This window comes from Protomyctophum bolini, assembly GCF_963924005.1.
Source record: "Protomyctophum bolini genome assembly, chromosome: 8".
In the NCBI taxonomy this organism is placed as follows: domain Eukaryota; kingdom Metazoa; phylum Chordata; class Actinopteri; order Myctophiformes; family Myctophidae; genus Protomyctophum; species Protomyctophum bolini.
The window spans coordinates 3,323,455-3,338,965 of record NC_137869.1 but is presented as its reverse complement, the minus strand read 5'-3'; the positions used below and the strand labels follow the sequence as shown (position 1 = coordinate 3,338,965).

Sequence of the window (15,511 nt, the reverse complement as noted above, 5' to 3'; positions counted from 1 at the left end):
AGACCACAACATGTCAGCGAGTAAAGTCACATCCCAGACGGTAAAAGCGGACCTCAAACGTGGACCATCATCAGAGTGGACCGATGCTGCGTCAGAGAAGGAACAGATCCAGGCAGCCATGCTGAAGCAGCCTGTGATAAAGTTACACAGAATAAGTATGTGCATGTTTTCATCATGTCAATGTATTGTACACTTTGATTTAATCTTCAACAGACAGCACATGTAGCCTACACACATGTTGTGGTGGAGTAACTGAGACATTCTTAAGTTCCTCCTAGGCTAGGAGTCCTAGCACTAAACTCAAACTGTAGTTATAATTGTCTCCCCATGCCTTCGGCGAAGGCGGCGGCTCCCGCAATGATTTTATTTTGACCGCCCGCAGTGACCGCCTGTCCGCCGCTCCCGCCCGCAATAAAAAATAAGTCGCATTTAGTCCCGTACCATCCCGCATGTGTATCGTTTCGTCCCGCTAAACCAGCAATATTTCCATTGGGATCGGAAAGAAATACATTTACCCAAACAGTTGCTGGGATTGAGCAGGCGTGCATGCACGAGAGAGGAGTTGTGTGTGTGAGGAGCTGGTCACAGATAGAGGGAAAGTGTTATATTTATATTTATATATATTATTATTGTGTCAAAGTCTCACAGTCACAGACATTGTGCAGCAGCGCGCACATGCATGCTGGGTGGAGAGTAGCCCTACTATGGCATTTCCGGGTTTTACCCGCGCCGATCTGGCTGGATTAATTTCATTTAATGATTAAAATAGTGCATTTTAGAGAGAAACTGGGGACCTGAGGAATCAGATTTTACAGAGGCCAGTTTCGAATTGCAGCCATGCGTAGGTGCCCTTTGAGAGCGGTTTTGAAGGAGTCAAGGGATTCACATGTCTTAATGACTGTTGGTAGGGCGTTCCACATTTTGGTGGCATAGGAGCGAAAAGAATTTAGTCCCTTGTTTGTGCCGAATCTGGGCTGTACATGGTTTGTTGCACTCCCTCGGGTGTTGTGGGTGTGGACTTCGTTTACATTAAGGAAGTAGGCTAGTAGGCTAGGTGGAGAGAGAGAGAGAGAGACAGTGTTAAAAATAGGGATGTCCCGATACACTTTTTTCGTTTCCGATCCGATTCCGATCCAACAATTTCTGTGTTAGCCGATACTGAATACAGATACCAGAGTGCTTTTTTAAAAAGTGCAAAGTACTGTCTGTAACTTAAGACAAACTTCAAACAAGTAGGTAAGCAGCTGTACAGCAGTGGTTCTCAACCTTTTTTTAACCAAGTACCACCACCAATATGTCCAGCATTAATGTTAAAATACAATGTTTAATATTCAGCTATATCACACAGGAGGCAAATTTATTCCTAATAAGGATTTATCTTTTCCACAGATGTGAGCTACAATTATGCTACAATTGTGCTGTGCAAAACTGGCACTTTAACTCTCTCTCTCTCACTCTCTCACACACACACACACACACACACACACACACACACACACAGTCACACACACCCCAAGTAAAAAAAAAATATATAGTACAGTAACACACTAACACTGCAAACACATAGTACAAAAAAAAGAACACTGCAAAACATTTAAAAATAAATGTACAACACTGCAAACACAAGTCAAATTAATAAAATAACTAAGTACCCCACATACACACACAAGTTGAGTTCTTTTTTTCTTTTTTTAAGACAATGTATAAAGTATTATTTCATTTTGTTAATCAGAGACTGCTATTACAGTCTATCGCCACAAGATGGCCCCTTTCGCTATTGTAATGTATCGTTCGCCTGTCTTGTCCCTCTCTGCCTACCGTAGTGCAGTGAGCTCCCAGGCTCAGGCAAACAGCGTTGCCTGGCCGCCTGCTCCGAGTTGATCCCATACCCATTACATTACAGTAGTATCTTATGATGTGACAGAAACGAGTCATGAACGCATCCATAAACAATGCGCGACGACGCGCTGTAAGCTTGTAGATCGGCTATTTTCTGCACGCGCTCCGCAGTACGGCGACGTATAATTAATTCTAGATTGCAAGTGGAGGCGCAGCCGTTGTCTCGCGTCAGATTATTTCAGCATGATCAACTGAGTTTAGTTCATGCCTGACAGAGAGTGGGCCAGTTGATCAACTGAGTTTAGTTCATGCCTCACAGAGAGTGGGCCAGTTGATCAACTGAGTTTAGTTCATGCCTGACAGAGAGCGGGCCAGTTGCTGTTGCTGATAGGAATATTTTTGCAATGCTGAGCTGCAACGAATCTGTTCTGTGTCTGTCTGTCCCAGCATAGCTCTGTGTCATAGCGATCCACGGCAACAAGTGATTTTGGGACTTGACATAACCCATTCTGAACGGGAACCCATTTTGGTGTTAGCATCATGTCATGCTTTAGCTATTGAAAAATAGCAGATCTACAAGCTCATAGCGCGCCACCGAGTGGCGCGCTACGAGCTTGTAGGTCTGCTATTTTTGAAAAATCGAAGAACGACAGACATTTTTTAGAATCTGATCTCGGGTCAGAATGGGTTAATCAGACCAGTGTGTGTCCAGTGGAAACCTCGTATGAATCTGATCTCAGGTCAGAATGGGTTAAACCATACAGCGCGCGCACACACACACACTATACAGGCTGCACCGTGATGTGAACGCTTGCTGCTCTTCCTAGTCCCTGAAAATGTGGTATCGGATTGGTGCGTACTTGCTGATTCCGATATGACCAAATAAGGGCATATCGGAGGGCATTCCGATACAAGTATCGGTATCGGGACATTGCCTAGTTAAAAACCAAATATACTCATCGTTGTGTTCCGTTTCACGTTATTGCTGAGTGAGTGACGCTGCTGACGCACACAGGGAAAAGCAACAAGGGGTTTAGAAGCGAAAATGTCCATTGTGGGGAAAAGGAACTCGATCCACGCATGCGCTTCTCAGAGTGATTAGCCTACTAATGATTGACGGGTGTGGGCGCTTTGTGAGCGTGCCTGATGATGTCTGTTGGAGAGAGTGAGACTGACTCTATGGTGCTTGACATTTATCAGGTAGTCAAAACAAGAAAGGGGAGGGGAGGAGGAGGAATGCAGAGCGTGTGCTCGGACTATTCCAGCTGTCTACTCCTCCATTCGACGGTGTGTTACAGAGAGACACGCAGCTATACATCTCCGTACAACGGTGCTTTACCGGAGTTAGCTGTTAAATACATAAATAGTGCTTGACTTCACGTTTAGGTCAGGAACCGATAGGCAGAACCGAAATGTAATTATTTGTATGGGTACCCGGTACCAACCATGTGTTCATTCGGTTCCTACTTGGAACCCAATTTCGGTACCCAATAATAACCATCCCGAAATACCAACACAACTTGCATGTTATTTTTAAAACATCTTATTTAGCCTCTGTTTCTCTCTCCTCATTCTCCATCCCAGATGTCTTTCCTGCCCAACTCAAACATGTCTGTGACCAGTGTGGGAGCAGGTTCAGCTGGAGCAGTGAACTCAAAAGTCACCAGAGAAATCATACAGGAGAGAAGCCCTACGCCTGTGACCAGTGTGGGAGCAGGTTCAGACAGAGCAGTGCTCTCAAAAGTCACCAGAGAATTCATACAGGAGAGAAGCCCTACGCCTGTGACCAGTGTGGGGCCAAGTTCAGCGTGAGCAGTGCTCTCAAAAGTCACCAGAGAATTCATACAGGAGAGAAGCCCTACGACTGTGACCAGTGTGGGAGCAGGTTCAGCGTGAGCAGTCGTATAAAAGTTCACCAGAGAATTAATACAGGAGAGAAGCCCTATGACTGTGACCAGTGTGGGACTAGGTTCAGCCAGAGCAGTCATCTCAAAAGTCACCAGAGAATTCATTCAGGAGAGAAGCCCTACGCCTGTGACCAGTGTGGGAGCAGCTTCAGCCGGAGCAGTCAACTAAAAGTTCACCAGATAATTCATACGGGAGAGAAGCCCTATGCCTGTGACCAGTGTGGGACTAGGTTCAGCCAGAGCAGTGAACTCAAAAGTCACCAGAGAATTCATACAGGAGAGAAGCCCTACGCCTGTGATCAGTGTGGGAGCAGGTTCAGCCGCAGCAGTAGTCTCAAAAGTCACCAGATAATTCATTCAGGAGAGAAGCCTTACGCCTGTGATCAGTGTGGGAGCAGGTTCAGCAAGAGCAGTCAACTAAAAGTTCACCAGAGAATTCATACAGGAGAGAAGCCCTATGCCTGTGACCAGTGTGGGACTAGTTTCAGGCAGAACAGTTACCTCAAAAGTCACCAGAGAATTCATACAGGAGAGAAGCCCTATGCCTGTGACCACTGTTGGGCTAGGTTCAGCATGAGGAGTAGTCTCAAACGTCACCAGAGAAGTCATACAGGAGAGAAGCCCTACACCTGTGACCAGTGTGGGAGCAGTTTCAGCCGGAGCAATGAACTAAAAGGTCACCAGAGAATTCATACAGGAGAGAAGCCCTATGCCTGTGACCAGTGTGGGAGCAGGTTCAGCTGGAGCGGTCAACTAAAAGTTCACCAGAGAATTCATACAGGAGAGAAGCCCTGTGCCTGTGACCAGTGTGGGGCTAGGTTCAGCGTGAGCAGTCATCTAAAAGTTCACCAGAGAATTCATACAGGAGAGAAGCCCTATGCCTGTGACCAGTGTGGGACTAGGTTCAGCCAGAGCAGTCATCTCAAACGTCACCAGAGAATTCATACAGGAGAGAAGCCCTATGTCTGTGACCAGTGTGGAACTAGGTACAGCCGGAGCAGTCAACTAAAAGTTCACCAGATAATTCATACAGGAGAGAAGCCAGCAGCGTAGGATAAGGCAGTGCAGCCAGTGCCGTGCACTGGGGCCCAGCGCCCCCTAGGGGCCCATGAGGGGAAGGGAAAAAAGAAAAGAAAAAGCTGACGGGCGCTGTTTTGTGAATACACACACACACACATACACACAAGCAGAAGGGGCAGCTAGCTGAGCTATGGGAACTGGAGGAAGACATGGAACCTGGTGTCTAGCAAGGCGCTAGGCACAGCTCATTGGTCAGTACTCTTCATAGGCATGCAGCACAGCCAATCATTATGCAGTATCATATCTTAGCAACTATTTCACCACGCTCCGGTCCACAACATTGAAAAAACAAATGGATGCTGTGTTGACAGCCAACTTAAGTGCCAACAATCTTATCTACCTCAGAGTCAGAAAGTTCTAGTAGTGAGATAGAAGTTTTAGAACTATTAAAAAAAAGAGACTCAGTGGACTGGCTACGCTTTCTATTGAGAGCTGCAGAGCGAGGACTTTGCTGAGTACAAGGCCCGTAAGGTGACCTTCTAATGAGGGAGTACTCTGGTAACAGCCACTTCCATTCCATTCATTAATGCTGTGGTTTTGTAAGGCATATAATGACCTGTGTTTTTCTTGATGGTTATGGACATTCTGTGGAAGTGGAATATATAATCTTTGTACAAGTTTTGTTAGTGTATAATGCTATATTTGAATGTTTTATAGTTTGGAGACATCAGGCTGTGGTAGTTTTGTTTTTGAGCCCAAGTCAGGGCAGGTTGTTTGTCACCTTCTAATGAGTGAGTACTCTGGCAACAGCCACATCCATTCCATGCTGTGGTTTTGTAAGGCATATAATGAGCTGTGTTTTTTTTTTTTTAGTGTTTCATAGTTTGGAGACATCAGGCTGTGGTAGTTTTGTTTTTGTGCCCAAGTCAGGGCAGGTTGTTTATTGATGAATATATGGACACTGAGCTTGGCAGCTGGTGCTGTCTGCATGTGGTGCTGAAAGGCTGGTTTAAATGATTGATTGAAATATTTGTTTGCAGAATTACAGTACATTTCAAGCACAAACTCAATACAAATACTGTTAACTGTGAGTGGACAAGTTTACTCAATGCTGTACCATATGTTCTCATGCCAATAAAGCCCCTTTGAATTTAATTGAATAATTTAATTGTGTGGCCGGTCACCTCACCTGTAATGTTAGTCTATACCTGTCCTATTGTGTGAGTGTGTGTGTGTGCATGGGCGCGCGCACGCACACTTGTTTATGGCGGTGGTGGGGGGCCTACAAAATATTCTCGCACCGGGGCCCACAATGACCTCACTACGCCCCTGAGAGAAGCCTACGCCTGTGACCAGTGTGGGGCTAAGTTCAGCGTGAGCAGTGCTCTCAAAAGTCACCAGATAATTCATACAGGAGAGAAGCCAGATAGGTAGTACAATTTTGAGGCATTTGTACTTTACTTGAGTATTTCCAATTTCCAATACTTTTACTTCTACTCCACTACATCTCGGAGACAAAATTTGTACTTTTACTTTTACTACAATTATTTGAAAACTTTGGAGATTTTAATTTTGATTAGAAAACAAAACATACATTAACCACTTCAACCCTATACATTTCGGCCATTTGAAAATAGCCGATCTAAAAGCTCACAAATAATGCGTCACAACATAACGCATTGTGAGCTTGTAGATCTGCTATTTTCAATAGATTTTGTGCACATTTTGAACTTTGAACATATTCTGCACAATGAGTACTTTTACTTTTAGTACTTTAAGTACATTTTGATGCCGATACTTTTGTCCTAAACAAAGTAGTTCTAAAATTGCAGTATTGGTATTTTTACTTGAGTAAAACAATTGATTACTTTTTCCACCACTGCAACACACACACACACACACGCACACACACACACACACACACACACACACACACACTCCTCAATACATCTTCCCCCTGAAGAAGATCTCTTGCAATTCCTTAAATTCTAGGCTACCACCCAAAGTACTCACTCGATTACCGGTTTTCTTCATTACATCATAACATTTACATCATAACTTGATTACCTGTTTTCTTCATTACATCATAACTTGATTACCTGTTTTCTTCATTACATCATAACATTTACATCATAACTTGATTACCTGTTTTCTTCATTACATCATAACTTGATTACCTGTTTTGCTCGTTTAAAGATGGAGTGCCATGATCTTTTCCCCACCCTAGAACATGATCATCAGGTCTTATTGTTATATAAGGAGGAAGATGTTTTTCAACAAAAAATGTACAGTATTTGTTAAAAGGTCATTTTTACGTGGACATGCCCACATTAAGTATGCCTGGTTTGCCTGATGGGTGGTGATCCACCTGAACTGAAGCCACAGCTGTTGTATGATAAAGGGTGAGGGGTTAGGGGAGGGGCTGATAGTGTGACGTCACTATATTACAGTTTTTTTTCATTGGCACGTTTGACTGTCAAGGTTTCAGCCTCCAGGAAGAAACCCTGAATACAAAGGGAAGACATCATTGCACATAATGACCACCTCTTAAACACACGATTTTGTAACCCATTTTTCACCCCTGTGTCAATTATCTAATGTGATCCTTGGGCTCTACACACCCTCCGCCAACCTAGTCCCCATATATGGGGGACATGGGGAGAGCAAACGGACTTGAACCCATGCTTCCTTCATGCCAAGTTGCTCCTTTACACCTGACAGGGATGGAGTTTCCCTGGTTGGACGTAGCGCGTGGAGGGAACACGTTATTCCAACCAGTTCCTTTCCCCTCCATCAGGCGCCCCGGCTGGCCAGGGGGAGGCAGTTTAGAGACCAGGATTACTGCATGTTTTTTGTGAGGGTACCTACCCTATAGGGGACACGGGGAGAACATGAGTAAACTTCTCATTAAAGGACTAAATTAATTTCGCCTCTATAACACATGTGAAATTGAATCCCTTGACTCCTTCAAAACCGCTCTCAAAGTGCACCTATACGGACGGCTGCAATTCGAAACGGGCCCCCGTAAAGTCGAGTCCCCCCCACCCCCTTTTTCCACCCCTTGTTTCTCCATATTGTGTGTTTTGTGTATAATTATCCTTTTTACCTCCTTTTATGATGACTTCCTGTTTTCTTTTATATAGAAGTGTATATTTGTACGTCTCTAAATGTGCTGATGAATTGAACATGGTGGACCCTCTTGTAAACCAAGTGTAAAGCTTTATGGTGTCGTCCACAGTTAACAGTTTTTGTATTGAGTTGTGCTTTTAGTTTGAAATGTACCCATTCTGCATACTGTTAATAAAATACTTCAATCAATCAATCTACATCTCACAGACTTATTGTAGGATATACCTTCATGCCACTGCAATTTAAATGGAACACTTTTATTTAATTATTATTATTATTACAGTGGTTTATGCTTGTTCTGACTGTAACCTGACCTACGTCAGATTATTATTTGTATTTTTTCTTCTTGTTCTACTTGTGTGTAGGATGCACTTAATGTAGTGAGGAGGAGTGTCATTATTTGTGATTACCATTATACTGACACCTGTGGGTGCTAATCTGCATAACCACTAGAGGGCGATGCAAAGTTGCAAACCAATGCATCTCAGTTATGTCACAGGATACATTATTACTAAAATAAATAAATTACTCCTCCAGGCTCCAGATTCGGTCTAAGAATCCTGCAAATCGTTTCACAGTATCTCTATAGTCATGTGCTCAAGACGGATCTGACCCATATTTCATATTCCACCCTTTCAAAGTTTGCAGGATTGGGCCCGTTTGGAACCACACAAACAAAACAACTTTTAATTTAACACAATGATTTATAAACACCATGGATGTATATGACTGCATTTCCTTTTTCCATATTAATGAAATCCACGTGTCACACAAACATACACGATGCAAATTGCAATGCAATATAACTGTACAAAAAATAACAGCTAACACAATGAGGGCGAGTGTATAACAGTTTTTTATACCCAGCACCCTAATCAAGGGAACTTGATTCAGCTGGAGGGGCACTTCCTGAGGAGGGAAACTCCGAGAGCACATCAAGTCAAGGGACTGGTTTCAGAAAGGGCCTATATCTTTCTCTCTCAAACACGCACGCACATGCACACACGCACGTGCGCGCGACCCGTCAGCGGTAGTGCGGAGATGTCGCACAGAGAACTGTGACCCATTCAAAGTAGTCACTTCTTCCCAACATGCATTGCACTACGCCAGACGCGGGGGATGGTCGCCTATGAATACAATGTTCGCTCCCCGTTTCCCCCCCTACCCTATTTCTCCACAGTGAGCTGTGTGACTGGGAGGGGCGTCTGGACGGCAGGCGGCTGTGGCGAAAACAGGATAAAGGAACAATCAGTAAAAACGGCGACGCGTTTCTGTCAGACAAACAGTGGCGGCCATTGCTTTGCTCTCTGTTAAAGACAGTTAGATTAGATTAGCATTTAGTCACTGTGTTCTAGTGTTGATCTGGGAGAGTTTAGTCAAGAAGCAGAGCAGAGGACTGTGTCAAAGAAGACCACAACATGTCAGCGAGTAAAGTCACATCACAGACGGTAAAAGCGGACCTCAAACGTGGACCATCATCAGAGTGGACCGATGCTGGGTCAGAGAAGGAACAGATCCAGGCAGCCATGCTGAAGCAGCCTGTGATAAAGTTACACAGAATAAGTATGTGCATGTTTTCATGTCACTGTATTGTACACTTTGATTTAATCTTCAACAGACAGCACATGCACACACATTTTGTGGTGGAGTAACTGAGTAATGCTTAAGTTCCTCCTAGGAGTCCTAGCCAGGGCCGGCTGCAGGATGAAATGACTAAGGGTGCAGATGAAAATTCTTAGGGTGCACAGGAAATAGTGTTATTTTATTTCAACATACAACTATAGCGTTGTTAAATCAAACGGGGTGATAACTGTACAAGTGCCTCCAGAAGGCGCTGTGGACTGTAGGGGTTTGGAGAAGTGTAGGACGGTTGTTACAGAATAAGAATGGCTTGTCTGTGACCGCAGCCCTGCACTGCACATTTAGTAAAACTTGTATCAGCCTGTTGCCATGTTGAATGATTTAACAATGCATAGCTGAATGCTGAAATATTTACTGCTGTTAAATAGGCAGCATTTATTTAATTTAAGTGTGGTATAGCTACAATCTGCAAACTCTTTATACAGTATTCAATCAATCAATCAAAAACCTGAGTTTCCGTCTGTTTCTACTGCAGCCGCAGCAGCATTTATTGAATTAAGTGTAGCCTACATGCATGCTACTGCATGCAATCTGTTATAAAGTATTCAATCAATCAATAAAAATAAATTGTCTGAACTGCAGCCACAGCCAGGTCGGAACAATTTCTAAAGCATAAAGCACTGTGCAAGAATAGGCAGAACAGGCAGTTGCCTAGGTGCCATGACCAACCATGCATTCTTTTTTTAACTCATATATACATATTTTTATATCATTAATTGAAAAAGCTCCTTCAAAATTTTAAGTTTTGACAAATCTAAGTTTGGGGCATCACAACACACCCTCTGACTGAACTGACATCCCCCATGTCAGTTCATGTGTTCGGTGCCCCCCACCCCGGGGGACACCAAAAATCCTGCCTAGGGCACCAAATTGGCCCCCCACCCCGGGGGACACCAAAAATCCTGCCTAGGGCACCAAATTGTAGGGCCGGCACTGTAATAAACGGATCGCCTGAACTGCAGCCCAGCCAGTGAGCCAGGACCCAGGACAACATTTTCTAAACCAACATAAGTTCAAGATTATACATCTGTCAATGTGGCCATGGTGGCGCTGACTCGCGCAGCTCAGCAGCTAGTGGGGGGGGGAGAGAGAGAGAGAGAGAGAGAGAGAGAGAGAGAGATCGAGGCGCAAACATCTCGCTCGTTCAAAAAGACAGCCATTCCTTCACCAAGTTCACCATTCTATTGCTACTGCTACAATGATACAAAAAATAGAATAGTGAAAAATAATTAAGCCTATAGCATAGCCTAAAATAGCCTGTTTCAGACAGACATGACAAATAAAACCAGCAGAACAAAATATGCCAGCTAAATTCCAACTGAACCAGTCGTAGATTGCAGCCTACCAATAATTAGGAAATGTCCGACATGGAAAGCAAAAGGCAGCACCAGCCTCCCAAACCAGCTAATGCTAAATTAGCTGTTTTATTGAAAAATATTCGAGTTGGGTAGGATTGTAGCTCCTGGCTTCGTTCTCTGTCCCCTAATCAACCGGCGGTGGGTGTGTGGTGTGATGGCAAGCTTAGTTTAGGCTTACCGAGGTGGAGTTCTTCCACAGCTAGAGCCAGGAGAGGGCAGATCTTCGGTCTTTGAATCACTTTGTTTTAATTTGTTTCGCACGCTTTTACTTTCCACAACAAAACACAAGAGGAGTCAGGACGAGGTGAAAGGGTGAAAATTAAAATCACTAAACTGTCCGTGGTCACGGTGCCACTGCTGAATAATAGGCTACTGCCTGCAGGCAGGTAATTGTAAATTGGGGAATTAGACTGGAGCTGCGCTGCAACGACAACGAGCAATTGATAGGGTGGATGTGGCTATATAATATTACTGGGTAAAACGGAGTGTTTTGATACTGTTATTGTTATCTCTATGACAATTATAATATTCTGAATATAATTTTGTTATTTTTGATATTGTCATAACTTTACATAGAACATAAACTGAGGGTGCACATTTTGCAACTGAGGGTGCTTTGCACCCCCAGGCACCCCCGTGACGCCGGCCGTGGTCCTAGCACTAAACTCAAACTGTAGTTAATTGTCTCCACCAGGCCGAAGGCATGGGGAGAGTATGTTTTGCAGTCCATCTGTCTGTCTGTCTGTCTGTCTGTGGACAGCTCATCTCTGGCACTGTTTGCTTGATCACAGCCAAACTCTGCACACACACTCTGTGGATGCCAGAGCTGAAGCTCTGCTCCGGCCCTGTTATAGCGCCACACGGAGGCCACTTTTTGCAAAACACATTTTTTGACTACACCTACAGATTTTGTCCAAACATCACGCAAATCAGTACACAGTCTCTCTATAGCCATTACACAAAACTGGTTTTTCAGTTTTTTTCATGATGGCGCTATAACTGGCCTATTCATGTTTTTACCTATAACTGCACCAATCGGTGTAAAACTTTGTATGCACACTCCCTAGAACCTTTGCCCTGTATTGTTCACATCTGCTCTTTATAGCGCCACCAGGAGGCTGTGTGTAAAACCTTTTTTTTATTACTCCTTCAGATTTGATAAAAATGTCACGCTAATCGGTATACATTGATCTCTGTAGTCATGTGATCAACAAGTGTCTGTTTGATTTCTCATATTCTAGACCATACGTCCTCTTTTCTCCGTACAAGTCCTCTTCTGGGGGTCTGTCGGGGGGGGGGGGGGGGGTTATAAACTCTTTCAAATGTCGAGGGTTTTACTCACAGACCATTAAAGCATGTGCAGTGACGTCATCTCTGTGGCGGCTGGGGGCCCCGCCCCCATGAGGAATTAGACCTGAATGTATTCGTCCCGTCCGCCAGGTTGCGCCGCGCTAGAGCCCTGCGCGGGAGTGATTTATTGATCCCGCTCCCGCGGAATTTCAGCCCATTCCCTCCCGCGCCCGCAATGATTTTATTTTGACCGCCCGCAGTGACCGCCTGTCCGCCGATCCCGCCCGCAAAAAAAAAAGAAAAGTCTCGTTTAGTCCCGCACCATCCCGCAATTGTGTCGTTTCGTCCCGCTAAACCAGCAATATTTCCATTGGGATCGGGGAAGAAAATACATTTACCCAAACAGTTGCTGATATTGAGCAGGCGTGCATGCACGAGAGAGGAGTTGTGTGTGTGAGGAGCTGGTCACAGATAGAGGGAAAGTGTTATATTTATATTTATATATATTATTATTGTGTCAAAGTCTCACAGTCACAGACATTGCGCAGCAGCGCGCACTGTATGCATGCTGGGTGGAGAGAGAGAGAGAGAGAGAGAGAGAGAGTTAAAAACCAATGGAATGCAGAGCGTGTGCTCGGACTATTCCAGCTGTCTACTCCTCCATTCGACGGTGTGTTACAGAGAGACACGCAGCTATACATCTCCGTACAACGGTGCTTTACCGGAGTTAGCTGTTAAATACATAAATAGTGCTTGACTTCACGTTTAGGTCAGGAACCGATAGGCAGAACCGATTCTTTATTATTTGTATGGGTACCCGGTACCGACCATGTGTTCATTCGGTTCCTACTTGGAACCCAATTTCGGTACCCAATAAACATCCCGAAATACCAACACAACTTGCATGTTATTTTTAAAACATCTTATTTAGCCTCTGTTTCTCTCTCCTCATTCTCCATCCCAGATGTCTTTCCTGCCCAACTCAAACATGTCTACAGCAGAAATAGACATGTCAACCAACACCAGAGAATTCATACAGGAGAGAAGCCCTACGCCTGTGACCAGTGTGGGAGCAGGTTCAGCTGGAGCAGTCAACTAAAAGTTCACCAGAGAATTCATACAGGAGAGAAGCCCTATGCCTGTGACCAGTGTGGGGCTAGGTTCAGCCGCAGCAGTAGTCTCAAAAATCACCAGATAATTCATTCAGGAGAGAAGCCCTACCACTGTGACCAATGTGGGACTAGGTTCAGCCAGAGCAGTCATCTCAAAAGTCACCAGAGAATTCATTCAGGAGAGAAGCCCTACGCCTGTGACCAGTGTGGGACTAGGTTCAGCTGGAGCAGTCAACTAAAAGTTCACCAGAGAATTCATAAGGGAGAGAAGCCCTACGCCTGTGACCAGTGTGGGAGCAAGTTCAGCTCGAGCAGTCAACTAAAAGTTCACCAGAGAATTCATACAGGAGAGAAGCCCTATGCCTGTGACCAGTGTGGGAGCAGGTTCAGCGTGAGCAATCATCTAAAACTTCACCAGAGAATTCATACAGGAGAGAAGCCCTATGCCTGTGACCAGTGTGGGACTAGGTTCAGCCAGAGCAGTGATCTAAAAGTTCACCAGAGAATTCATACAGGAGAGAAGCCCTATGCCTGTGACCAGTGTGGGACTAGGTTCAGCCAAAGCAGTCATCTCAAAAGTCACCAGAGAATTCATTCAGGAGAGAAGCCCTACCACTGTGATCAATGTGGGACTAGGTTCAGCTGCAGCAGTCATCTCAAAAGTCACCAGAGAATTCATACAGGAGAGAAGCCCTATGCCTGTGACCAGTGTGGAACTAGGTACAGCCGGAGCAGTCAACTAAAAGTTCACCAGATAATTCATACAGGAGAGAAGCCCTACGCCTGTGACCAGTGTGGGGCTAAGTTCAGCGTGAGCAGTGCTCTCAAAAGTCACCAGAGAATTCATACAGGAGAGAAGCCCTACGCCTGTGACCAGTGTGGGGCTAAGTTCAGCGTGAGCAGTGCTCTCAAAAGTCACCAGAGAATTCATACAGGAGAGAAGCCCCATGCCTGTGACCAGTGTGGGAGCAGGTTCAGCCAGATAAGTAGTCTCAGATATCATAAGAGAACTCATAGAGAGAAGACCAGCTCCCACTGACTCTGTAGTTCTGTAGACTTCTCTGTAGTCTCTCCTCAAACAACATCCCATCGTAGTAGTGGTGCACAGTGCACACTTACCCATGCACAACATGCCAGTGGTGAAAAGTAACTAAGTACTTACTGTTACTTCACTACAATTATTTGAAAACTTTAGTTACAAGTTACTTTGGAGATTTTAATTTCGATTAGAAAACATACATTAACCATTTCAACCCTATACATTTCGGGTTTGAAAATAGCCGATCTAAAAGCTCACATATTATAAGCTTGTAGATCTGCTATTTTCAATAGATTTTGTACACATTTTGAGCTTGTGACTGAAATGGCATATTCTGCACAATGAGTACTTTTACTTTTAGTACTTTAAGTACATTTTGATGCCGATACTTTTGTCCTAAACAAAGTAGTTCTAAAATTGCAGTATTGGTATTTTTACTTGAGTAAAACAATTGAGTACTTTTTCCACCACTCCAGCACACACGCACACACACGCACGCACGCACGCACGCACGCACGCACGCACACACACACACACACACACACACACACACACACACACACACACACACACACACTCTCTCTCTTCCCTCAATACATCTTCCCCCTGAAGAAGATCTCTTGGAATTCCTTCAATTCTAGGCTACCACCCAAAGTACTCACTCGATTACCGGTTTTTTCTTCATTACATCATAAAAGTATACTCACTTTATTACCTGTTTTCTTCATTACATCATAACTTGATTACCTGTTTTCACTTGATTACCTGTTTTCTTCATTACATCATAACTTGATTACATGATTTTTTTTACCCACCCTAGAACATCAGGTCTTATTGTTATATAAGGAGGAAGATTATTTTGAAAGTATTGTACAGTATTTGTTAAAATGACGTTTTACGTGGACATGCCCACATTAAGTATGCCTGGTTTGCCTGATGGGTGGTGATCCACCTGAACTGAAGCCACAGCTGTTGTATGATAAAGGGTGAGGGGTTAGGGGAGGGGCTGATAGTGTGACGTCACTATATTACAGTTTTTTTTCATTGGCACGTTTGACTGTCAAGGTTTCAGCCTCCAGGAAGAAACCCTGAATACAAAGGGAAGACATCATTGCACATAAAGAAGTACTGTCACCTCTTAAACACATGAAACATTGGAAAAAGCATAACAATCAC

At 44.2% G+C, this 15,511-nt stretch overlaps 1 protein-coding gene across 2 annotated transcripts in view; it reads left to right on the top strand.

Annotated features, from left to right (window-relative positions):
• LOC308320656 (uncharacterized protein) overlaps positions 1-14,975 on the top strand; it is a 31,485-nt gene extending 16,510 nt beyond the window's left edge. The window contains exons 1-2 of one of the 2 annotated variants that reach the window (XM_080771248.1): positions 9,267-9,458; positions 13,149-14,975. In XM_080771248.1, coding sequence (XP_080627374.1) covers positions 9,314-9,458; positions 13,149-14,335 — 1,332 coding nt within the window. In that variant the 5' untranslated portion in view covers positions 9,267-9,313 and the 3' untranslated portion in view covers positions 14,336-14,975. Of the gene's footprint in view, positions 1-9,266; positions 9,459-13,148 lie in introns of those variants that run through there. The other variant, XM_080771249.1, reaches the window with a different exon arrangement.
• The last annotated feature ends 536 nt before the right edge of the window (positions 14,976-15,511 follow it).